This window comes from Cherax quadricarinatus, chromosome 37 (assembly GCF_038502225.1).
Source record: "Cherax quadricarinatus isolate ZL_2023a chromosome 37, ASM3850222v1, whole genome shotgun sequence".
NCBI classification, from domain to species: Eukaryota; Metazoa; Arthropoda; class Malacostraca; order Decapoda; family Parastacidae; genus Cherax; species Cherax quadricarinatus.
Window position 1 is genome coordinate 18,895,999 of NC_091328.1, and position 27,356 is coordinate 18,923,354.

General features: G+C 37.6%; 1 protein-coding gene across 2 annotated transcripts in view; it reads left to right on the forward strand.

Moving 5' to 3' along the window:
- Positions 1-27,356, forward strand: part of LOC128701366 (NPC intracellular cholesterol transporter 1) — a 331,186-nt gene that overhangs the window by 273,891 nt on the left and 29,939 nt on the right. The window contains exons 1-11 of one of the 2 annotated variants that reach the window (XM_053795090.2): positions 1,918-2,008; positions 2,382-2,507; positions 3,512-3,628; positions 4,297-4,514; positions 4,845-4,934; positions 16,507-16,673; positions 19,271-19,471; positions 19,737-19,926; positions 20,101-20,217; positions 25,177-25,357; positions 26,835-26,962. In XM_053795090.2, coding sequence (XP_053651065.2) covers positions 1,933-2,008; positions 2,382-2,507; positions 3,512-3,628; positions 4,297-4,514; positions 4,845-4,934; positions 16,507-16,673; positions 19,271-19,471; positions 19,737-19,926; positions 20,101-20,217; positions 25,177-25,357; positions 26,835-26,962 — 1,611 coding nt within the window. In that variant the 5' untranslated portion in view covers positions 1,918-1,932. Of the gene's footprint in view, positions 1-1,917; positions 2,009-2,381; positions 2,508-3,511; positions 3,629-4,296; positions 4,515-4,844; positions 4,935-16,506; positions 16,674-19,270; positions 19,472-19,736; positions 19,927-20,100; positions 20,218-25,176; positions 25,358-26,834; positions 26,963-27,356 lie in introns of those variants that run through there. The other variant, XM_053795073.2, reaches the window with a different exon arrangement.

The following is a 27,356-nucleotide window of genomic DNA, read 5'->3' on the forward strand; positions in this document are numbered from 1 at the left end:
TTTTATTTAATGCGGCTAAGTTGTCGTATTTTGAGAATCTTTTCTTTTTCATAGATCTGCCTGGTAGAATTCTTTTGCCTTGTAAACTTAAAATAAGTTAATATTTATCACTAGCTTATTAGATCATAATAATTTCTTTTTGATGTATTATTATTTGGGTGTTAGTAAGTGGAGATAAGTAGTGTTTGGGATTCAATGTGCCATTAGAGTATGAGCAGAGTAACATTTTTGAAGGGTACACAAATAACCCGCACATAAAAGAGAGAAGCTTACAACGACGTTTCGGTCCGACTTTGTCAATGGTCCGAGTCGGACCGAAACGTCGTCGTAAGCTTCTCTCTCTTATGTGCGGGTTATTTGTGTATTGTTCCAGTCACGGTATTGTGCCTTTTTGTTATTTATTTTTGAAGGGGTTCAGGGAAAACTGGTTAGCAGAACTTGGCTTCTGAAGGTAGAAAGTACAGTGCTTACACCCTGAAGGATGAATAGGTTGTAGTTCCCTAGATGGTATTCGAATTATGTTTGTGAATTTCTGGCAAGACAGTTAGAGGGTGAGTGATGAATGTATTTCTTCTGGGTCACCCTGCTTTACTAGGAAACTGCTGATCTTTTTTTGATATATTTTGTTAAATGTTAGTTAGCTACATGGTAATTTTTAAAGAAAATTAGAATAACTCAGGCTACCAATGTTAATTGATTTAGCTTGATTAGTGTATTATACACTGAATGTTTTGTTTGTGCATGTAATTTGTACAGATTAATTTAAAGCTGATTGGCCTATATTTATAACTGTAGTGTAAAGCACCCCTCTGGCAAGACAGTGATGGAGTGAATGATGAAAGTTTTTCTTTTTTGGGCCACCCTGCCTTGGTGGGAATCGGTCGATGTGTTAATAAAAAAAAAATAGGCCTATATGATAGAAGCTTCTGCTGAGCTCTTTGTTTACTTCATTATCATTGTCTGAAAGTATTTCCTCTTCTTTTCAAATCGTTATCACCTGAATCATTGTCATTCTTTTGATGTGGCTTTGACTAAAATTGCCTTTAGTTCTTTGATTCATATATGTTTCTATTTTTTAAAGCTTCCCTCCATTAATAGGGTGTGAAGTTGAATGGGTGTGTAATATAGGTTAGAAGTGTGGTGGAGATTGATGGTGTTTGATTTAGGGGTATGGAGGAGAGTTGAGTTTTTCTTTGCTAGAATAATTGAAGAGGTGTAATCACCTACTTGTTTGCAGGAGTCAGGTCATAGTTTCTGGCTTTGACTTATTGAATGATTTAATTGATTTTTGGCCTTCGGGACCTGATCGTATCTAGCCTTGTCTTGAAACTGTATACAGTCTCTCTTCACTTAACGATGGAGTTCCGTTCCTAAAACCCTGTTGGTAAATGAATTTGTCGCTATGTGAGGACCATACTATAATGGTAGTGGGTTTGTGTCAACAATCTTTGATATTGTTTTAATGTCACCTTTGCATCTTTTATAACATTTCCGGTATATTTTTAAATGTTTATACAGTAGTGTACTGTATGTTGTAATAAACAGAATAGAAGAAATCATCTCTAATATACATTATTTAGGTATGCATACTGGTCAGAGAGCCCATCATAAGTCCAAGTCGTCGGTAAATGAGTATGTTGCTAAGTGAGGAGAGGCTGTACAGTGTTTGAATTTATGGTAGAGGAAAGGAAATTTATTGTGGGTGATTGATGTTTTTGTGGTTTCTAGGGGACATGATTGCAGTATTATTCTTATACAATATTTGTTCACTCAAATTTCATTTAAAATCTAAAGTTATATCTGTTCTTTAGAATGTATCTTAGTTTGCTTTAAATACTTTGTGGAGTATGCATTGCTTTTCTTCTTCTTCTAAGCCCATTAAGGAATTTACATTTGCTTATTTTTACAGTTTCTTTGCACAGTAATTTTGGTATGCTAATTGCAGAGGAAGTGAAGGTGTTGATCTTGCTGATAAAGATAGATAAACAACAACAAAAGGCAATACCAGGTATAGGGCACTGACCAACTTTTGCAACCTCATCTGCACAGATAAACAATATTTGGTGCAGAATTTAGACCTATAATGTTGTTAAATATAGAATTATTTTTTTGTAAGCTAAATAATATGTATATCTTCAGATTGTGTTGCAAATTTTGTCACTATGCATGGTGGTTGTGATTCAGAATGAGTTTGTGTGTGTGTGTTTGTGTGTGTTTTGTGTTTTTTTTCTGATATACATAAGTAGTAGTTAATCTGTTGGAATTCTTTTTTGAATATGTATATTATTGTAATTGGTTTATAATTAGATAATATAGCCTACTAACATCATAGCCTTTCCTTTAAGACAGCTGTACAATACTAATGGTGACTTTCTCTATAGCGGTGATGGTAGAACGCAGTATGCGCAACCCAGAAGAAATACGAACTGCAGTTGGTCGGCGCCTAGCACATCTTTCTGATCCACAAGCGCAGTTTGCTGGAGAAGATGAAAACTCATTACTTCATGGTAAATACTCCCTCTTCACATCATATTTTTACCCCTTCACTTTTAGGTTTTTAATACTGTACTGGACATAAGTCATTTAAAATGAAAAAAGTGCAGTAAAGTAATACATTTAAATAAGCTACCTCAAACATTTTTAGCAGGAATGATAGACTAAAATACAAATGTAATTTGTTATATACCAGCTGTTCTGTCTTCTTCCCTTCCTGTCCACCTGATGCTCATCCTTTATATTTAAAGTTTTTAAATGAACAATTAACTATACAAACAACTTACTAAATGTAAAATAAAAAAATAAAACTTTTATTTCTTGTTATTTTTCTGGGTCACCCTGCCTCGGTGGGAGGCAGCTGGTGTTAAAAGCAAAAAACATAAAAAAAAAAGACTAATAACTTGGAACCTTCTGACATTACTGTTTCAAGAAGAATGAGACGATACAGTGAAGTTTTCAGTCCCTTTATACTAAACAAATTTATGTGGGAAGTACTGATCATATATTTTTTTTTTCATTTGCTCATTACTCTTTGCATCTTGTAAAGGTATGTGCATGAGTGAAATGTATGAGAGTGTACAGGGTCTTGAAAGGGGCAAAGAGAATAACTAACATTTTACAAAGTTATGACAGGTATATTGACAGTTTGGAGGGATATGTTGTGTATCTTTATACGCATAGGAAAGACAGGTTAACATTCAGTAGTGCAAATTCATCTCATTATTAACCATATTTCGTTTTCATTAAAAAATAATAGAACAATATTGTAGGAAGCAAAAGTTAGACTATTGAAATGTCACTCAACCTTTCAAAACATTTGTCAGACCTTGTAGCATTATGGAACTCAAACAACATCACAGTTGAAATATATCAGCAACTGTATTTTTGTTCTCTTGGATTCAATATCTACCCTACAGCCTTAGTCTGTTGACATAAACATGGAGTGTAGCACACATTACACATTTTCATAACTTGATAACTGTATTCTAATTTTCATCATTATTCATGTGTGCAGGCCGTCCTACTGCAGATATGCCAGAAATTGTGATGCATGATGAGCTCTCTGTATTTGAACGCATCACAAATTGGACACAGGCTACTGTGGACCATCTCTTTACCAAATGGGGAACATGTAAGTACTAGAAGATTTGCATAAAAATTAGCTTTATATGGTTATGGGCATTATTTGGCCCAGCATTTTTATATCTGCAAACTGTACATTCATACTTTTGTTAATCACTAAAATAGCTTTAAGTTTTACAATAAGTACTTATTCTTCTTCTTTGAAAGTTCAGACATTTAAATGTTAAAAACAGAATTCCCATGTAAATTTTGGTATTTTTAGCTTTCATAGTGATTAGGACTCCTCTGAACTTGAATTTCCATGTTGTGTACAGAAGTTGTAAAGATAATTTGTGTAAGTCTTGGCTTTAGAGCAATGTCAAGTCAATGTATGTTTACAGTAAAATTTTTAATTAATACAGTATTTTCTGAATAAACAGAAGGATGGACAGGAAGCTTGAACTGTGGTCCATAAATTGACAGGCCCAGTGATTCAAGCCTTTCGTCCATCTTTCTGTTTATTCATTGACAGTTGTTTATTATGACTTAATCTTATCTCACAGTACTTTATATTGAATTTTCACATATGAATTACTGTTTTGAATTTTTTAAACATTACTGTTAATTCTGTTACTTACATTTGTTTGCTTAATGCTTATCTGATATAAAACAATTTAATGGTAAAAAGTTTAGATACAGTACAATAATATCAATGAGATGTATTTGCTTATATTTTAGTATGTGCGCATCACCCTTGGAAAGTAATGGGTATTGGCTTGATCGTTGCTGCCTCACTGTGTGTTGGTATTATATTCTTACAAATTACTACGGATCCTGTTGATTTATGGGCAGCCCCTAATTCACGTGCTCGCATTGAAAAAGATTATTATGATGAGAACTTTGAGCCATTTTATCGTACCGCCCATATATTCATTCGTCCAGTTGGTATTGAGAGTGTAAGTGTTTTTACTTATTTTCTTATACTGTATACTAAAATTATTCAGTTGAGCAATTTTAGTTCACTTTGAATTAGTAACTAGTAACTATGGCAGTCCTGCATCTTCTGGTGTTTGGACATTATGCTTATTTAATATTGTCTAATGTAGAATGTCTTAAGTGACTGTTCTGGCATTTTTAGGAAATATCTTAAGATAGTCTTAAGAATTAATACTATTTGGAAAGCTAAAATAAGTTTTGAATAAATTAATCTGAAATATACAGTGAAGCTATCTATAAAGACTTTATTGTAGGGTGCAACTTGTCCATAAAAAAATAACTCTTTGCAGTTTGAAGTGGATGGTGAAACTTATGGCCCAGTGTATAATAAGACCTTCCTGCTTGAAGTCCTTAGACTACAAAACTACATTACAAATGAGGTAATACTTTTTGAAAATAAATAATTTTACTAGAAAAAAAAAAGTTAAATTGTTTTTAATTTTATTTTCTTATGTCTTCTTTTATAATCATTTTTAATATGCTGGTTTCTGTGCACTAGCTTATAATAAATTTTTTGGACTTTGACCTTCACTTGATATATTAATTGCATTAGTCATATATATAATGGTTCAGTTCTACATTTTGAATTCTTAAAATAATTATTTCGTGTTTTGGATTATTTTACAAAAGGTTTAATTATTTAAATTTTTTCCTTGAATAAAGAGGATATTTACAGAATACCTCTGGTGGAATGATACAAAATAATATAATTTTTTTTTATTTAAGCCTAGTTAATGATCCCATTTTAGAATGACAATTTTTATGAATTGATGTGCTGTTGGAGTGTAAGCAAGGTAATATTTTTGAAGGGATTCAGGGAAACCTAGTTAGCTGGACTTTCCCTGGAGGTGGGAAGTACAGTGCCTGCACTATAGAGGAAGGGTTGGGGGAATGTTGCAGTTTGGAAGGTCATTACACTTCTAGCAGAGATTACACGAGTGATGATGAAAGTGTTTTCTCTTTTGTGGGTCACCCTTTCTCAGTGGGAGACAGCTGGTGTGCTAAAAATAAGTTGAATCTATTATTTTTTTTACTTTAATATTTTTCATTGTTTTAAACAGTCAGTCATGCACAAATATCAGATATTGGACTCTCGCAATTTTATTTAAGTGTGATGGTTTTATTATGTACCACAAGCCCAACCTATAGATATTAGTCAAAAGATTACAAATGCACTTACTGGATGAACTCCAACATTCTTTTAATTTATCAAATTAGGTTAGCAGTGAGCTGTTTACTAACATAATGGACTTGTTCAAAAGAACACTGAAACAGTGATTGCAGAAAATGTTGTACCATATTTGGGTGTATGGTAGGGTTATTATTGGAAGAATTAGAGGTAAGACAGAGAGCAGGATTGCAGATGAACAAGGAGGCTATAGAATGGGGTAGGGGATGTGTAGACCAAAAGTTAACATTGGAACATAGAGGTAGGAAAGTTTTCATTACATTTATGGATTTAGAAAAGTTGAATGATAGGGTAGATAAGGGAGCAATGTGGCAAATGTTGCAAGTGTATGGAATAGATAGATACCAAATGGTGTAAAAGTTTTTATGAGGATAGTAAGGCTCAAGTTAAGGGGTGTAGGAGAGAGGGAGATTACTTCCCAGTTAAAGTAGACCATAGACAGGGATGTGTAATATCACCATGGTTGTTTAACATATTTATAACTGGAATTGTAAAAGAAGTAAATGCTATGGTGTTAGGGAGAGGGGTGGGATTAAGTTTTGGTGAATCAAATACAAAACGAGAATTCACACAGGTACTTTTTGCTGATGATACTGTGCTTTTGGGAGATTCTAAAGAAAAGTTGCAAAGGTTAGTGGATGAGTTTGGGAGGGCGTGTAAAGGAAGAAAGTTGAAAGTGATCGTAGATAAGAGTAAGGTGATGAGGGTATCAAACAAAGTAGGTAAAGAAAAATTGGATATCACATTGGGGGGAGGGAGTGAGTATGGAAGAAGTGAATATGTTCAGATATTTGGGAGTAGGCTTCTCAGTGGATAGGTTTATGAAGGACGAGGTAAACCATAAAGTTGATGAAGGAAAAATAAGTGGGCAGTGCATTGAGTTATATGTGGAGACAAAGAACATTATCCATGGAGGCAAAGAAGGGAATGTATGAGAGTATAGTGGTACCAACACATGGGATGTAAATGCTACGGTGAGGAGGAGGCTGGAGGTAGTGGAGATGTCGTGTCTAAGGGCAGTGCGTGGTGTGAATATTATGTAGAGAATTAGTAGTGTGGAAATTAGGAGGAGCTGTGGAGTTACTAAAAGTATTATTCAGAAGGCTGAGGAGGGGTTGTTGAGGTGGTTTGGTCATTTAGAGAGTGTATTAATCTGCAGTGGAGGGGAGGGCTACGGGTTGTTCTAGGAAAGGATGGAGGGAGGGGGTAAAAGAAGTTTTATGTGCAAGGACTTGGACATAGAGTAGGCATGTATGTGAGCATGTTAAATAGGAGTGAATGGAGACAAATGGTATTTGGGACCTGACAAGCTGTTGGAGTGTGAGCAGGGTAATATTTTGTGAAGGGATTCAGGGAAACCGGTTAGTTGGACTCGAGTCCTGGAGGTGGGAAGTACAGTGCCTGCACTGTATAAGAGGGGTTTGGGATATTTGCCATTTGGAGTGACATCTAAGCTATCATATCTGCATGTCCTCTGCAAAGACAAGGATTACATGTGAATGATGTTGAAAGTTTTTTTTTTTTTGGGGGGGGGGGGGTAAAAAAGAAAAAGAAAATTTAGGGTATGATTAGATTAGATAAGGGAGATATTGTAAAAAAAAAGTACAAAATTTGGTGGAAAACTTACGGAATTACACTCTTGCGAAGTTAGCGATCTCGGTGATGTATACACATCGGCAATTTTGCCCACGTTGAGTCCTATTTTCGGCCAATTCCATTGTTCCAGTTTATCAAACTCTTAGCTATTTCTTTAGAACTCCATTTGTTCTATCGATTGAGTACAAGAAACTGCCTATTTATGGATTTCAACTACCCAATAAAGTGGTCAGAAATTGGCAATTTGGCCAATTTCATGCAAATTAAAAAGATGCCAATTTCAAAAGACTGTCCAGAATAAACAAGGCAGACATTCCTGGCACTAAAATAACATTTTCTCTGTTCATTAGTCACATCTCCAGGCCCCTCATATAGTACTCTCGCTTTCTATTTTGAATTTTTATTCACAAAAAATAGATTTACTGTTATGCAGACTACTACATTATTGTAATAATTGTATAAATAATGTCAACCCATTCATGACTGCTTATTAGAATGGCTAGTTGGACACTTATTGGATGGTGACGTCATTTGTTTGCTCTTGAACATCGGCAAAAATCGAACATTTCCGCTAATTTGAGCTGAATTTCAAAGTTCTTTTCATCGTGAAACCTATCAAAAACTTCTCTATTTCTGTAATATGTCTTCCATTCTATCAAATGAGACCAAGAAAACGAGAATACAACCATAAATACTATACGTAAATACACTTCAACTTCAGAGTTTTAATCCAAAAATAGTAGTTTTTTTTTCTCATTATGCACTGCATGCTGCAGGATTTTTTTTTATACTGCACACTGACCACACCGACCCATTGTCTCACATGTGGGCCTACCAGCTTTCTTCTACTTGATTTCAAGCCGCTAGAATTTTGGTGCATCAATACGTCACTGACGCTGGCTCGTAAGATGTATGTATACGACACCGACATTCAAAGAGTTAAAAGAGTAGTGATTGGAAAACAAAAGTAGAGCCAGTGAGAGAATGGGCGAGTTCTTATTAGCAAATTTTGCTGAGAATAGGCTGTTTTGAAGAGATCAGTAAAGTGAGGAAACCTGGAGAGCAAATGGACTTGGCAGTTTTTAAAATAAAAGCCTAGGAGGATATTTAGTTTGGAGGTGGAGGTACTGTAAAGATGGAGAAAACATTTTGATGAGTTGTTGAATGCTGTTGATGAAGGGGAGGTGGTGTTTTCATGGATTGGGAGGGATAATGTCACATAGGAATAGAGAGATGCCCGAGATGAATGGGGAAAGTGTGAGGCAGTGGGTAAAATGAAACCGGATAAAGCAGCTGGGATAAATGGTATTAAGGTGGAGATGTTAAAATCTGGTGGGGATTTAGTATTGGTGTGTTTGTTAAAGTCATGCATGAAACAAGGTAAGCTACCAAAGGATTGGCAAGGTGTGCATAATTCCCACATATAAAGGAAAAGAGGGCAGGATAATGTAAAAGTTATAGAGGGATAAGCCTGTTGAGTATACATAAGAACATAAGAAAGGAGGATCACTGCAACAGGTCTGTTGGCCCATACTAGGCAGGTCCTTTACAATCCATCCCACTAACAAAACATTTGCCCAACCTAATTTTCAATGCTACCCAAGAAATAAGCTAAAGAAATAATACCTGGTAAAGTTTGTGGTAGAATTATTATTGAAAGGGTTAGGGGTAAGACAAAAGTAGGAGTGCAGAGGAGCAGGAAGGGTAGGGGATGTGTAGGTCATTGAATCATGTAAGTGAGCAGTACTTAAACAAGGGTAGAGATCATTTTGTTGCATTTATGGATAGGAAATTTACTGTGGGTGACGTGTAATTTTGAACCATGCCACCATTTGGTTGTATCCCTCATAAAGAGCTTATCCTTGTCTATCCTGTCTGTGACCCAGAGTATTTTGTGTGATCACATCCCCTTTTGTTCTTTGCTCTTCCAATGATATAAGGCTTAATTCTCTTTTTTTTCCTTCATAGCTTGTTTCCCTCAGCCCAGGTATTAATTTCAATACTTTCCTTTTCATTCTCAAGTTTTCCTTTGTGTTTTACTAGATGTCGGTTGCCCACCCACCCCACATGTATATAGATTTTTTTTTTTTTTTTATTAACACATCGGCCGTCTCTCACCAAAGCAGGGTGGCCCGAAAAAGAAAAATTTTCATTCACTCCATCACTGTCTTGCCAGAGGCATGCTTACACTACAGTTTTTAAACTGCAACATTAACACTCCTTCTTCAGAGTGCCGGCACTGTACTTCCCATCTCCAGGAATCAAGTCCGGCCTGCTGGTTTCCCTGACTCCCTTCATAAATGTTACCTAGCTCACACTCCAACAAGTCCTGAAAACTATTTGTCTTCGTTTGCTCCTGTCTAACATGCTCACACATGGAAATAAATGGTATAAAATACCGACACAGTGGAAATATAAACACAAATGCAGTATAATATGATCCTTTATTGACAACGTTTCACCCACACAGTGGGCTTTTTCAAGTCACACACGGATCTACCTGGGGTTGGAAGGTACGAGAGTATTTATAGTCATGTTCAGAATGTTGCGGTCAGGTGGAGAATGCTGCATCTGATGATCTACCGGGTGGGGTTATACAGTCTTGGGTAGCTTGGCAGGGGTATTGGACAAGTTGTGAGTAGACCTTCTGCAGTGTTCTATGTTATGTGGGATAGCGATGAAGAAGTTTCTTGGCGAGTGGTTCAGCTATGTTATAGAAGCCATTGTTCTGGTTGAAATTGTTGGTTGTAGAGATGAGCGATGATTCCAGGATTCTTGTGTATCGAGTGTTGTCTTCTGTGGCTATAAGTCTTGAGTTTCTGTAGTTAATTAAATGGTTGTGTGAATTGCGATGTTGTACACAGGCATTCCTTGTATCGTCAGTCCTGCTTGCATATTGGTGTTCTGAAATACGTGTTTGGAGGTCTCTTGATGTTTCGCCCACATATAATTTGTTGCAGTCATTACAAGGGATTATGTATACCCCTGCAGAGGATGGAGGCTTGTCCTGTCTACTACTGGTGATGTCCTTGATGGTCGTGGTTGTGGTTGTGGAGGTAGATACTTGGAATGATGTTTTGGCAAAGATGTTGGAAACATGTTTGGCAATGGAGTTGGTTGGGAGGACTATGTATCTCTTCTCGGCAGTGTCTTCTCTGGGTGTGTTGAAAATGTTTAATGCTCTCGTACCTTCCAACCCCAGGTAGATCCGTGTGTGACTTGAAAAAGCCCACTGTGTGGGTGAAACGTTGTCAATAAAGGATCACATTATACTGCATTTGTGTTTACATTTCCACATGCTCACACATGCTTGCTGGAAGTCCAAGCCATTCACACACACAACCTCCTTTAGCCTCTCCCTCCAGCATTTCCTAGGCTGACCCTTACCCTGCCTTCCCTCCACTACCAATTTATACTCAAAGTCTTTCTATTTTGTTCTATTCTCTGTACATGTCCAAACCACCTCAACAACTCTTCCTGAGCTCTCTGCATTAAATAGGTTTTTGTTTGGTATGTGCCTCAGTTTGTAGTAATGGTTATTCCCAGGTCTTTTTCTTTGTGTTTTCAGAGATTTTTACCTTTTTGGATGGTACTCAGATTTTGGCCTGTTCACTGTATTCTTCTAATTTCATAACTTTGTTTTTGTTAAGGTTAAATTCCAGTAACCATTTATCTGACCATTCCTAAAGTCTGTTAAGGTCTTTTTGAAGCCTTCTTTCATACTCCTTAGTTTGTATTTTCCTCACTTTCTTGGTGTCATTTGCAAAAAAGGATATTTATAGGAACTAGTTCGCGAACATCTGTGTGTGCTCAGATAGGGGAATGCATACAAAATTGCTTTCAAGTCGAATTAGTTGGATTTGAGTTCTGGAGGCGGGTAGCACTGTGCCTGCACTCCGAACAAGTCATTTGAAAATACACAAATATCCCGCATATAGAAGAGAGGAACTTATGATAACGTTTTGGTCCGACTTGGACCACTTACAAAGCCACACTGTGAGTTTGTAAATGGGCCAAGTCAGACTGAAATGTCGTCATAAGCTCTCCTGTGTGCGGGTTATTTGCGTAAGTCATTTGAATTGTAAGTCTGCACACTTCTGGCAAGACAGCTGTTGAATGAATAATGATGAATGTGTTTTCCTTTCTTTTGGGTCTCTCCCCCTTGGTCAGAGGTGCCGAACATGATTTAAAAAGTTTCCATCATTCATTGTGTTTATTCATTGCGATGGCCAAGTTTCAGCTCCTGACACATCTGTGTGCATTTGAGTGGAGGCAGGGAGAAGGCTATAATGCTACATTTATATTTTTTTATTAACACATCAGCCATTTCCCACCAAGGCAGGGTGACCTGAAAAAGAAAAGCTTTCATCATCATTCACTCCATCACTGTCTTGCCAGAGGTGTGCTTACATTACAGTTATAAACCTGCAACATTAACACCCCTCTTTCAGAGTGCCGGCACTGTACGTCCCATCTCTAGGAATCAAGTCCGGCCTGCCGGTTTCCCTGAATCCCTTCATAAATGTTACCTTGCTCACACTGCAACAGCACGTCAAATCCTAAAAACCATTTGTCTCCATTTGCTCCTATCTAACATACTCATGCACGCTTGCTGAAAGTCAAAGCCCCTTGCACACAAAGCCTCCTTCATCCCCTCCCTCCAACCTTTCCTAGGCCATCCCCTACCCCACTTTCCCTCCACCACAGATTTATACTCTCTCGAAGTCATTCTATTTTGTTCCATTCTCTCTACATGTCCAAACCATCTCAATAACCCCTCCTCAGCCCTCTAGATAATATTTTTGGTAATCCCACACCTCCTCGTAATCTCTAAACTACGGATTATCTGCATTATATTCTTACCACACATTGCCCTCAGACATGACATCTCCACTGCCTCCAACTTCTCCTTGTTGCAACATTCACAACCCATGCCTCACACCCATACAAGAGTGTTGGTATAATTACACTCTCATACATTCCCCTCTTTGCTTTCATGGATAAAGTTCTTTGTCTCCACAAACTCCTCAGTGCACCACTCACCTTTTTCCTCTCGTCAGTTCTGTGATTCACCTCATCTTTCATAGGCCCATTTGCTGACACATCAACTCCCAAATATCTGAATACATTCACCTCCTCCATACTCTCTCCCTCCAATCTGATATCCAGTCTTCTGTTACCTAATTTTTTTTTTTGTTGTCCTCATCACCTTACTCTTTCCTATATTTGTTTTAATTTCCTTCTTTTACATCCCCTACCAAACTCATCAACCAACCTCTGCAACTTCTCTTCAGAATCTACCAAAAGCACAGTATCATCAGCAAAGAGCAACTGTGACAACTCCCACTTCATGTTAGATTCTTTATCTTTTAACTCCACACCTCTTGCCAACACCCTAGCATTCACTTCTCTTACAACCCCATCTATAAATACATATATTGACCAACCATGGTGACATCACACATCCCTGTCTAAGGCCCACTTTTACTGGGAAATACTCTCTTTCTTGTCTACATACTCTAACCTGAGCCTCACTATCCTCATAAAGATTCTTCACTGCTTTCAGTAACCTACCTCCTATTCCATACATTTGCAACATCTGCCACATTGCCCCCTATCCACCTTATCATACGCCTTTTCCAAATCTATAAATGCCACAAAAACCTCTTTACCCTTATCTAGATACTGTTCACCTATGTTTCAAAACAAGCACTTGGTCTACACACCCTCTACCCTTCCTAAAGCCTCCTTGTTCATCTGCTATCCTGCTCTCCATCTTACTCTTAATTATTTCAATAATAACTCTACCATACACTTTACCAGGTATACTCAACACTTTTTTTTTTTTTTTCAACCGAAGCAGGGTGGCCCAAAAAGAAAAATGAAAGTTTCTCTTTTTAAGTTGAGTAATTTATACAGGAGGAGGAGTTACTAGCCTTTTGCTCCCTGCATTTTAGTCTCCTCTTACAACACGCATGGCTTACGGAGGAAGAATTCTGTTCCACTTCCCCATTGAGATAAGAGGAAATAAACAAAAACAAGAACTAGAAAGAAAATAGAAGAAAACCCAGAGAGGTGTGTGTATATATTTGCTTGTACATGTATGTGTAGTGTGACCTAAGTGTAAGTAGCAGTAGCAAGACGTACCTGAAATCTTGCATGTTCATGAGACAGAAAAAAAAGGACACCAGCAATCCTCCCATCGTGTAACACAATTACAAGCTTTCGTTTTACACTCGCTTGGCAGGAAGTAGTACTTCCCTGGGCGGTTGCTGTCTACCAACCTACTACCTAGAACTCAACAGACTTATGCCCCTATAATTTTTACTCTCTTGTTCCCTTTGCCTTTATATAAAGGAACTATGCGTGCTCTCTGCCAGTTCCTAGGTACCTTTTCCTCTTCCATACATTTACAGTGGACCCTCGGGTTTCAGCAGCCTTGACTTTAATGAAATTCAACCTTTGGCGAGTTTTTTGGCAAAATTTGGCCTCGAGTTTCGTGATTAGACTCGTGTTTCGGCGACCGTCCGGTACCCGTCTGCCCATCACTGCGCACACCAAGTCAGTCTCCCACGCCATTCATGCACAGTGTGTCATTGTTTACCAACACGTGACCATCACCCTGTGGGTTCATACAATACATTTCATAATAATCCATTATTTAGCAGTTGCAAGCACAAAAACAAGTCATCATGTACCCAAGGAAAGCTAGTGCAAGCCCTTTGGTAAATAAAGTGAGGAACACGATTCAGAGGGATTTTGAAGGGTTTGAGGCAGACCCTGTCCCTGCTGACCCTCTGCCTGTTGTGGAAGGTGTTGTGGCATTGGGCAAGTCCATGGGGTTGGAGGTGAGTGACAGGGATGTGGAAGAGTTGGTGGAGGACCACAGGGAAGAGCTAACCACTGATGAACTGCAAGAGCTTCAACTGGAACGGCATCAGACCACAGCCAAGGAACTTGCTTCAGAGGAGATTAAGGAGATTTGTGCCAAGTGGAATGAGTTGCAAAGTTTGAAAAGTTAAAAAGTATCACCCTGATCAAGCTGAAACAAGCCATATCTGCAACATGTACAATTACAGTGTTGTGTCCCACTTCAGGAAAATCTTAAAGAAATGCCAGAAAAAGACCTCTCTGGACATAGATTTTGTGTGACAGGGGTCCAGTGACTCTCAAGTTGTTCCCAGTGGCATTAAAAGAAGGGAAGTAACCCCAGATAAGGACTTGCTACCTGAAGTCCTAATGGAAGGAGATTCTCCTTCCAAACAATAGTGTACACCTTCCTCCTATCCCCTCCTCCCGTCTTCCATCCACCTAGAAGTCTTCAGTAAAGGTAAGTGTAATATTATTATTTTTTATATGCATGTACTTGATTTCTCATTGATTTCAGTATATAAATCTTTATTTAGTTTGTAAAAAAATATTTTATTTTAATATTTTTGGGTGTCTGGAATGGATTAATTTTATTTTCATTATTTCTTATGGGAAAAATGGTTTCGAGTTTCGTGAATTTTGACTTTCGGCAGGCTCTCTGGAACTGATTAATCACGAAACTCGGGGGGGTCCACTGTATTAAATAAAAACACTAACCACTCCAAAACTATATCCCCACCTGCTTTTAACATTTCTATCTTTATCCCATCAATCCCAGCTGCTTTACCCCCTTTCATTCTACCCATTGCCCCATGCACTTCCTGCACACTCACAACTGGTTCTTCCTCACTCTTATAAGATGTTATTCCTCTTTGCCCTATACACAAAATCACAGCTTCCCTATTTTCATCAACATTTAACAGTTCCTCAAAATATTCCCTCCATCTTCCCGATACGTCTAACTCTGTTTAGTAACTCTCCTCACCTATTAATCTCACTCCCAAAACTTTTTTTATTTTCAACAAAATTTGTTGATAACATCTCGCCCACTCTCATTTGCTCTCTTTTTACAATGCTTCACCACTGTCTTAATCTCTGTTTCTCTCCATATATTCCACCCTCCTTGCATCACTTCTACTTTATAAACACCTCTCATATGCTGACTTTTTCTCTTACTACTCTCTCTACATCATCATTCCACCAGTCGCTCTTCTTCCTGCCCCTACCCACTTTCCTGTAACCACAAACTTCTGCTGAACACACTAACACTATATTCTTAAACTTACCCCGTACATCTTCTACCCCATTGCCTATACTCTCACTAGCCTATCTGTCCTCCAACAGTTTTTTATATCTTACCCTAACTGCCTCCTCCTTTAGTTTATAAACCTTCACCTCTCTCTTAATTGCTGCTTCCATTTTCCTTGTTTCCCATCTGCCTTTTATTCTCACTGTAGCTACAACTAAAGAGTAATCCGATATATCTGTGGCCCTTCTATAAACATGTACATCCTGAAGTCTTCCCAACAGTATTTTATCTACCAATACGTAGTCCAACAAACTACTGTCATTATGCCCTGTATCATATCTTGTATATTTATTTTAAGAAAAAGAGGATAAATATGTGTTATCTATAACCAAACCCCTTTCTATACAAAGTTCAATCAAATGCTCCCCATTATCATTTACACCTGGCACCCCAAACTTACCTACTACACCCTCTCTAAATGCTTCCCCTACTTTAGTGTTTAGGTCCCCTACCACAATTTATCTCTCGCTTGGCTCACAAGTTCCTACACACTCGCTTAACATCTCCCAAAATCAATCTCTCTCTACACTCCTCTCTTCTCCAGGTGCATACACACTTAATATGATCCACTTTTCACATCCTACCCTTATTTTAATCTACATAATCCTTGGATTTATGCATTTGTATTCCCTCTTCTGTCTCCATAACTGATCCTTCAACATTATTGCAACCCCTTCCTTAGCTCTAACTCTTTCAGATACTCCTGACTTAATCCCATTTATATCTCCCCACTGAAACTCCCCTACCCCCTTCGGTTTTGTTTCGCTTTGGGCTAGGACATCCAACTTCTTTGCATTCATAACATTTGCAATCATTTCTTTCTTATCTGCACTACATCCACGCACACTCAAATATACCAATTTTATAAAGTTTTACTTTTCCTTGAATTTATATATATAATTATTTTTCATTTCTGGGCTTTTGTTTGGCCTGAACATAACCCTCCCGAGTTTTGGTACACAGACATGCATATATTCACCTTTTACAGTTGTCATCGGAAGTTGATGAGAAAAACGTGTTCTTGTCAGATATTTGCAATAAACCTCTTGCACCTGAAAACAACAATTGCAACATCCAGTCTGTGCTCAATTTCTGGCAGAATGATGAAGCTACATTCAATAAATCAGATGTTCAGCATGCAAAGTCCTGTATTGGGTAAGTTTATGTACATTGTTAATTTTTATATCTCTTAATTCAGTGACAATTTTTTAACCCTTTCAGGGTCCAGAGGCCAAATTTCAAAGTGCACACCAGGGTCCAAGAATTGAAAAAAAAAAAAAAAAAAATTTTATTTTTTCTTATGAAAATGGTAGAGAATCTTTTTCTGAAGGTAATAAAACAAAAAGTACGAAATTTGATGGAAAATTGACGAAATTATGCTCTCGCAAATTTTGATGTGTCAGCGATATTTACGAATTGGCGATTTTTCTGACTTTGACTCCCATTTTACGCCAATTACATTATTCCAGTCAATCAAATTCTTAGCTATTTCACTAGTATTACTTCTATTCTATCGATTGAGCACAAGAAATCGCCAAGTCAACTGTTTCAACTACAAAATAAAGTGATCGGAAATTGGTAATTTGGCCAATTTAACACAAAGTTCAGAATATTCCAGTTTCAAAATAGGGTCCAGAATAAACAATGTAGGTATTCCTGGCACTAAACTAACATTTCCTCTGTTCATTAGTTACGTTTTGAGGCTTTACAAATGAATTCCATTTTGATTTTTTATTCACATAATGAATTTTTATTCAAACCAAAAAAATAGAAGATTTACTGTTATGTAATATTGTAATAATTGTATAAATATCATCACCACATTTGTGAATGTATATTAGACCCACCAGCTGGCGTGTATTAGACTTGTGAGGTCGTTTGTTTACTCTTGAACATCGGCAAAAATTTAACATTTCCGCTACTTTGAGCTCAGTTTCAAGCCATTTCCTGTGCTAAAACTTATCAAAATCATCTCTCTTTCTGTAATATGTCTTCATTCTATCAAATGAGGCCAAGAAATCGCAAATACATCTATAAAAAACATAGGAAAAAACACTGCAAAGTTGCTGTTTTAATCAAAAATCACGGTCTGGTTTTTTTCTCTCATTATACACTGTGTGCTGCAGGATTTGTTTTATGTGGTGCACACATACCACATAGATGTAATCTCTCATATCTAGGCCCAAATTTACCACTCACAGCTTATCAGAGTGAGCTGAGCTCATGGTGTAGATCTACAGTTAGGACCCTGAACATAAAGCCGTAGATCTACGGCACGGACCCTGAAAGGGTTAATTAGCTGTATACACCTTCCATCCGACTTAAGACCGAGTTCGGTTCCGAGAAACCGGTCGTAAGTCGAAATGGTCGTAAGTCGAACTTTACTACTGAATATCAACAAAACATTTTTGTAATGACTTTATTTTATTGTTTTATTTTGGTATTTCATGTTTTACTTTACTTTTTATGCTGTTAGTACTGTATTTTATACTGTAAGGTTTAGGATAAACACTGTGTACAACACAAATAGTTGTTTATTTCCCAGAAATGTGGCATAAAAAACACGGTCGTAAGTCGGATGGTAGGTGTAGTTACATTTATATACACCACATGTAAGCAAAGATGCTTACTAAATAAACAAGTGAAAGGATTTAATTTTTTGAATAGGAGGTGTCCATGAGTACATACCTGAAAATTTGATAGCGAAGTGCTTTAGGCTTGTAAGATCATAATTGAAAAAAATGAGAGGAAATACAACGGACTTGCCAATTTGAAGTTTTTGGGATGTGTAAATTACCTATACATGTATGCAATTACCTTTGTACTGCATTTTTAACTTGGGGTTGAATGCAAACAGAAAAGTTGATGGAAGAAAATCTATGCAGTGAAAGATTGTCAATTTAAAGATAGAAATTATAGAGGAAGTTCTTACATGTAAATTTTTGGGCAGATGAGTGTATGAAGGGCGAGCTGAATTGTAGAATAGGCGAGGAAAAAAGTTGCGTGGTGTTTAGGCATGTGGGAAGGCATAAAGGGTATTGTAATAGAGGATAGTGGTACCAATACTTTTATGTATGGTAGGTGTGTGACATGGTCTTTAAAAGTTGGCATTAAGAGGAGGCTGGAGGGAATGAAGATGTCATGTTTGAGACACATGTGTGATGTAACTTTTATACTAAGCTAAGGAGTGTGGAGATTAGAATGAGGTTGTTGAGATGGCTTGGTCATTTAAAAGGATGAAGGTGGACACGTTGACCACAGGGGTGTTTAAATCCGGTGTGGATGAAAGGAGGGATGCGGACACCCCAGAAACGGAACAGTTGAAGGGAGAGGATGATACAGGATTTGAGTGACTCGAGCATCTGTGTGTGTGTGTGTGTGTGTGTGTGTGTGTGCGCGCACGCACGCGCATGTGCGCATGCATACGTGCGTGCATACTCGCCTATTTGTGGTTGCAGGGGTTGAGTCATAGCTGCTGGCCCTGCCTCTTCACTGATTGCTACTGGGTCCTCTCTCTCCCTGCTCCATGAGCTTTATCAAACCTCATCTTAAAACAATGTATGGTTCCCGCCTCCACTACGTCTCTTTCTAGGCTGTTCCACAGTGTGTGCATGCGTGTGTGTGTGCACACAAGTGCGTGCAGGTGTGCTTGCGTGTGGGTGTGTGCGTGTATAGGTTGAATGGGTTTGAATGTTGCACTTCAGAAGTTCTGGTTACTTAAGACTGCTCAATTTTTTGTTTTTCACATACAGGAATGCTTACCAGCAGCATTGTATGGGATCATATGGTGGTCCTGTTCTTCCACATGTGGCTCTTGGAGGATTTTTGGAGTCAAATCAAACACTCTCTGATGACCCAAACTATTTGAAGGCTAATACCCTGGTCATCACACTTCCAATCAACAATTTTTTCAACAAGTCTTTATTGAAACCCGCTTTGGCATGGGAAAAAGTGTAAGCATTCATCTTTGTTTTTGAAGCTTGTAAAATAAAATTTCTTTTTCTGTTGCTGATAAAGCATAGTATAAAGCTTTCTAAAGGTTGACAAACTTTAGGAGTATGTTAGTGTTATACATGAAAAAATGTAGATATGATGTATAGGACTTTATTATATTCTTACAAGCAATATAGATCATGATACAGAGAACAAACACATCTTGATAATTTTGGTAGTTATTTTGTATCCAAGTTTTAGTTGATTTAATTGCACTTTTTGCAGATTCAATGAATTTATGCTTAAATACTCACACCCCATGATGGACATAGCTTTCCGAACTGAGCGATCTATTGAAGATGAACTGGTACGAATGAGCAAGTCTGATGTTCCAACTGTTATCATCTCTTACATAATCATGTTCCTCTACATTGCCCTGGCACTGGGACACACCAATCAACTCAAGCGCCTTTTGGTGAGTTAACACATTATACTATTTAAGTTAAAATTGGGATCATGCGCTGTGTTGACGTAACATTGTTTAGCTTGGAATACTGTACAAGCATTTTTGTTTTTATTGCTCTATTATATATGATATGTAAAAACCATGTATGTATAAGAGATGAGTAAGAAGAGTATTTCATTTCAGATATCAACGAAAGTGACACTTGGTCTGGGTGGGGTGCTGATTGTTCTGGTGTCAGTGTTTGCAGCTGTTGGATTTTATGGTTATGTTGGTGTTCCTTGCACTATGCTTATCATCGAGGTAAGGAGATGATTGTTACACAAGTAATGTGATTGAACAATGCTGTAGTGGAGGGTACATATAGTAGTATCTGTATACATTAATAGGAAGGGTGGTGGAGTGGCGATGTATGCCAGAGAAAATTTAAACCCTTAAATGTTCACATGCGTAGTGCTCCAAAGGTAGATCTATGTTTTTTACATATTTTCAAATACTATAACAAAAAAAAAAGTAGATCAAAGCTTTTTTACACGTTTTCAAATGTAAAAAAAGAAAAGATCTACTTTTTTTTACATGTACTTTCAAATGTTGAAAAAACGTAGATCTACGTTTGGACAGTTTACGGGTTAAATTGTTGTCTTAGACATGATATAAGATTAGAAACATCAAACACAGAATCTGTCTGGCTACAGTTTCTTGAGGGTCATGACAAATTAATTTTGGGTGTGATTTATAGGCCCCCAAACCTTGATAGGGAGTAGTGCAGTAAGCTGTTATGGGACGAAATTCATAAGGCATCTAGATATGAAAATGTTGTGATAATGGGAGATTTTAACTTTAGACAAATTGATTGGAACAATATGACAGGAAATCTTGAGTCTAGTGACTTTCTTGATACGGTTCAGGATTGCTTTTTAGAACAGGATGTGACAGAACCAACTAGAGGAAACAGTCTGCTTGACTTGGTTCTTGCCAACAAAGAGTCACTAATTAATAATCTTGAGGTCAATGATGAGCTTGGGAAAGTGATCACAAATCACTTAGTTTCAATATATCATGGAATTACCCAGATAACTGCAATCAAATCTCTGTCCCAGATTTTCGCTTGGCCGACTTTATGGGATTGAAAAATTACCTGGGTGGGCTAAATTGGGATGTCCTGACTATGGGTCAGGTAGGTGATCTTGGTTGCCAATAGGACATTTTTCAGAGCATAGTTCTAGCTGCCCAGACAACTTTTGTTCCGAGTAGGGAAATTAGATCTAACAAAAATGATCCCAAATAGATGAACAATAGATTAAAACATCTCATTGGTCAAAAGAGAGGCATATATAGGCATATCAAAAGAGGGGATGGGCAGTTAAGAAATCAATATATTCAATTAGAGAGAGAAATAAAGAAAGGAATAAGAAAAGCAAAGAGGGATTATGAGGCTAAGGTCACAGGGGATTCAAAGACTAACCCAAAAGGGTTCTTTCAGGTATACAGAAGTAAGATTAGGGACAAAATAGGCCCACTTAAGAGTAACTCTGGTCAGATCACTGATAGTGATAAGGATGTGTGTGAAATTCTCAATACCTACTTCCTCTCAGTTTTCACCCAGGAAAATACTAGCGATATTCCTAAAATAAATTATGTAGAACAGGACAATAATAAACTATGCACGATTGCGGTAACTAGTGACATGATCCTCAGACAAATAGAGAAACTAAAACCTAGCAAATCCCCAGACCCTGATGAAATGTTTGCAACGGTGTTAAAGGAATGTAAAGAGGAACTTAGCATACCTTTGGCTAATCTTTTTAACATATCACTACAAACTGGCATAGTGCCTGATAAGTGGAAAATGGCAAATGTAATACCTATTTACAAGGCAGGTGACAAGTCCTTGGCTTTGAACTATAGACCAATAAGCCTTACCTCCATAGTGGGAAAATTTATGGAATCAATTGCTGAAGTAATTCGTAGCCATCTTGATAGGCACAGATTGATTAATGAATCTCAACACGGTTTTACAAAGGGGCGTTCCCGTCTTACGAACTTACTAAATTTTTTCCCTAAAGTGTTTGAGGAGGTAGATCATGGTAATGAATATGTTATTGTGTATATGGACTTCAGTAAGGCTTTCGATAGAGTTCCACATCAGAGGCTATTGAGGAAACTTAAGGCACACGGAATAGGAGGAGAATTTTTTTCCTGGGTAGAGGCATGGCTGACAAATAGGCAGAAGAAAGTTTGCATAAATGGGGAGAAATCAGAATGGGGGCACGTCACAAGCGGTGTTCCACAGGGGTCAGTGTTGGGCCCGTTGTTGTTCACAATTTACATAAACGACATAGATAAGGGAATAAATAGACATAAGTAAATTTGCTGATGACGCCAAAATATGCCGTCCAATTCATTCTAATGAGGACACTAGAGCACTCCAGGATGATTTGAATAGACTGATGCAATTCAAATTCAAATTCAATTCAAATTCAAAGTTTATTCTCTACAAGGATTACAATGCAGAGTTTACAGAATTTGGTTATTGTGTGGTTTACATGTAGTAAAATAATAATTACAGAGTGTACCACTAGAACACCTAGCATGACTAGGCATTTCAGGCAGTTTAATTCTTAAATTTAAAGTATTACAAATTACGAGGCAAGTTGGTATTATGGCTAAGTAACTAAATACTAGTTTGTGAGTTTAGCAATGTGAATGCTTTTGTTTTGACACAGTACATAGTTTCAGTATTGGAGTATCACAGATGGTCGGAGAAGTGGCAGATGCAGTTTAATATAGACAAATGCAAAGTTCTAAATGTTGGACAGGAAAATAACCATTCCACATATAAACTAAATAATTTATTTTTTTTATTTTTTTATTATCACACTGGCCGATTCCCACCAAGGCAGAGTGGCCCGAAAAAGAAAAACTTTCACCATCATTCACTCCATCACTCTTGCCAGAAGGGTGCTTTACACTACAGTTTTTAAACTGCAACATTAACACCCCTCCTTCAGAGTGCAGGCACTGTACTTCCCATCTCCAGGACTCAAGTCCGGCCTGCCGGTTTCCCTGAACCCCTTCATAAATGTTACTTTGCTCACACTCCAACAGCATGTCAAGTATTAAAAACCATTTGTCTCCATTCACTCCTATCAAACACGCTCACGCATGCCTGCTGGAAGTCCAAGCCCCTCGCACACAAAACCTCCTTTACCCCCTCCCTCCAACCTTTCCTAGGCCTACCCCTACCCCGCCTTCCTTCCACTACAGACTGATACACTCTTGAAGTCACTCTATTTCGCTCCATTCTCTCTACATGTCCGAACCACCTCAACAACCCTTCCTCAGCCCTCTGGACAACAGTTTTGGTAATCCCGCACCTCCTCCTAACTTCCAAACTACGAATTCTCTGCATTATATTCACACCACACATTGCCCTCAGACATGACATCTCCACTGCCTCCAGCCTTCTCCTCGCTGCAACATTCATCACCCATGCTTCACACCCATATAAGAGCGTTGGTAAAACTATACTCTCATACATTCCCCTCTGTCTCCACAGACTCCTAAGTGCACCACTCACCCTTTTCCCCTCATCAATTCTATGATTCACCTCATCTTTCATAGACCCATCCTCTGACACGTCCACTCCCAAATATCTGAATACATTCACCTCCTCCATACTCTCTCCCTCCAATCTGATATCCAATCTTTCATCACCTAATCTTTTTGTTATCCTCATAACCTTACTCTTTCCTGTATTCACTTTTAATTTTCTTCTTTTGCACACCCTACCAAATTCATCCACCAATCTCTGCAACTTCTCTCCAGAATCTCCCAAGAGCATTGGTTGCAAAAAGGATTTAGGAGTTCTGGTTAGCAGTAATCTAAAACCAAGATGACAATGCATTAGTGTTCGCAATAAAGCTAACAGAATTCTTGGCTTCATATCTAAAAGTATAAATAATAGAAGTCCTCAGGTTGTTCAGCTCTATATATCCTTGGTTAGGCCTCATTTAGACTATGATGCTTAGTTCTGGTCACCGTATTACAGATTGGATATAAATGCTCTGGAAAACGTACAGAGGAGGATGACAAAGATGATCCCATGTATCAGAAATCTTCCATATGAGGATAGATTGAAAGGCGTAGAAATAGGGAGGAGATGATCAAGGTGTATAAATGGAAAACAGGAATAAATAAAGGAGATGTAAATAGCGTGCTGAAAACTTCCAGCCAAGACAGGACTCGCAGCAATGATTTCAAGTTGGAAAAATTAAGATTCAGGGAGGATATAGGAAAGCACTGGTTTGGTAGTAGAGTTGTGGATGAGTGGAACAAACTCCCGAGTACAGTTATTGAGGCTAAAACGTTGTGTAGTTTTAAAACTAGGTTAGATAAATACATGAGTGGGTGTGGGTGGGTGTGAGTTGGACCTTACTAGCTTGTGCTGCTGGGTCTGGTGCTGTGCTCCTTCCTTGAGTGGAAGTGACCAGACTGGGTAGGTCATTGGGCTAATCCGGGAGGGGGGGGGGAAGTGGACCTGCTGTGCATGGGTCAGTAGGCCTGCTGCAGTGTTCTTTCTTATGTTCTTAATATTTATCAAGCAAGTCACCACCCATACATAAAATGAAAGTAAAGGTGAAAAAAATTGAGAAAAATATGAAATTCCGCTTGTACAATGTACAATTATAGTGCATTCTATAGGAAAGAAATGTGAACTCATCACACATGCAGTGAAAACTAAAACACTGAAAAAACAAAGCATGGGACAATAATTTAGATTGCTACAGTCCTTTTTAATGGTGTTAGCTGGCATACTTGAAGCTAACAGTGTCAGCCACTCGTGTGAATTATTTATACCTCTTAACACTCTAGATTAATTATAGTTGTAGCTATACATTTTTTTGTAATAAAGGTTATTTAATTTATTGCCAAGCAAATTATTGACCTGGAAGCTAATTTTGATTATTGTATAGCACATCCTCTTCTCCATGCACAATCAACAAGACAGTTTTATGTATCAGATTTGCCACTGGGATCTCACTTACATAAAATTTTTACCAAATTAATGTTAGTTTAAATTGTTTTGAGATGGAATGAAAATGGGGATGAATAATTGTAGTTGTGAAGTGTGGAGGTCAGATTAGAGACCTACCCATGTACAGTACTGTATATAGTGTAAGATTACACATAACAGTACAGTACTCTTATTTCTTGATTTTAACATGCAAATTGAATGCTCTATATAGCACTCTGTTTTAGGTGATCCCATTCTTAGTACTGGCTGTTGGGGTTGACAACATCTTCATTCTTGTGGAAGCATATGCTGGTTTGGATCGTTCAGAGGAAGACACACGACCACAGTTGATTGGCCGAGCTGTTGGTGCTGTTGGGCCTTCAATGCTTCTCTCGTCAATTTCACAGTCATGTTGTTTCTTCTTGGGTTAGTAAATTTACTTCTGTAATCTATTTTCAGTTTACAAGCTGTGCACAGTAAGGCCCCACTTTATGGCGTTTCACCTTGCAGTATTCCGCTAATACGGTGATTTCAAATTATCACCAAAACTTTCTATACAGTGAGTGGTCTTTCTACTACAGCATGCCCCACACAGTTTGTTTACATTCTCCATGAGGACATCTCTCTATTATGTCTGGAAATTTCCAAAATTTCAGGTGTTTTAAAGTTATTGCATATTGTATAAGTACTTTGATAATTATACTTATGTGTACCTGTACCTAAATATACTTACACACTGTGCTGGCGTGCAGGTGCACATTAAAATCACTAAGTCTCTCTACTCTTGATGCCATATAATAATCTCTTGGGAGCATTAAATGTCTTATATTACGCTAATATAGACATTTCTATTAATCCATCTATGATATTTTTTCAAAGTTATATAATAAGCATGCTACATAACATATACACATGATACATACACCCACAGTATAAAAATTGACATAAATATGAGATTTGTTTACCAAGCGGTTTATAGGAATGTCGGAAGAATTACATTTTCTCTAGTCAAACACCGGTTAGTTAACTGTAGAAAAATATTCCTTTCTTATCCCTTCACTCTATCTATAGCAATTCATGACCCTTGTGGGTTTAGTGCTTCCTTTTTATTATGATTATAATAATAATAACTTGTAATATTAACTTACAATAATAATTTGTCAGAGCATCATTCCTTCTAAAAATGATGCTATATGAGAATGGAAGTTTTGGTCTTTATTCTACTGTACCACTGTGGAGACAACTTGTACACAATGTAAGGTGTTTGTATGAATGTGTATCAACCATAACCAGACACATTTGTTTACATAGTAGTCTGCAGCTCTGTCCTCTTACTGGTTTTTCTCTCGTTTGTTTTTATCTCACTTACTCACCTCTCGCCCTACATTAAGACTAAAATATTTTAAGGTAAGTAATGAGTGTACTGTATATGCATTTTATAGCTCTAGGACGCTTTAAGTGCCATAGTAAGTGGGGTGGCTAGGCGAGCTACCCCACCTCCCACACCTGACTGTCTACAAATGAATACCTTTCACCTCTCACCCTCCATTAAGACTACAAATATTTTGAGGTAAATAATGAGTGGACTGTGTGTGTATTTTGCTTTTTATTGTTTTTTAATGCCTAGTTCTATTGCTAACTTAATATATGTTAGTGTAAGCTTGTTATTTGGCATTTATATGCATTTATGAGTGGAAAAAAGGGCATTCAGCTTTCTGGCGATGTCTGCTTTGCGGCGGTAGCCTGGAACCCAACCTGCCGTATAAGTGGGGCCCTACTGCATAGTGTTAAGAATTTTTTTTACTGGTGTATCCATTTAATTTGAATAGAAGATGAGTAATATATTTTTAAATGTCTAACAAGTTTCTGGAAATGACTATTTAAATATATTCTCTATTTGCAGGTGCTCTTTCAGACATGCCAGCTGTGCGAGCATTTGCTATGTATGCAGGAATGAGTTTGCTGATCAACTTTGTTCTTCAGATGACTCTGTTCGTTTCACTGTTCTCCCTTGATGTAACCAGAGAAGAGGTAATAATGAGAACTAATAGCTTTTCTAAAACTATATATTGATGCTGTATTTGCATAGTGTTTGTATGTGTTTCATATACTGTACTTTCATTGATTTTGAGTGTTTTTGCAGCACTTTTGAGTTAAAATTTTTTAAAAAAGGGTTTTGCCAGGTGGTGGTATGTAATATATTTACATACTCTTATATGTTACTTGTACAAAGTAACTCTAATACATTGTATATCTTTATATACAATGTATTGTTCGAAAATAGGTAGTATGACCTCCTATGGTAACTTGAAAAGGATGTAATCTACAAGTCAGTAACTATACTTGTCATTTCTGTGAACTGAATGGGTCTGTCACTCAATCAGATGACCTTAACCCTTTGACTGTTTCAGGCCCCTTTCTGAAA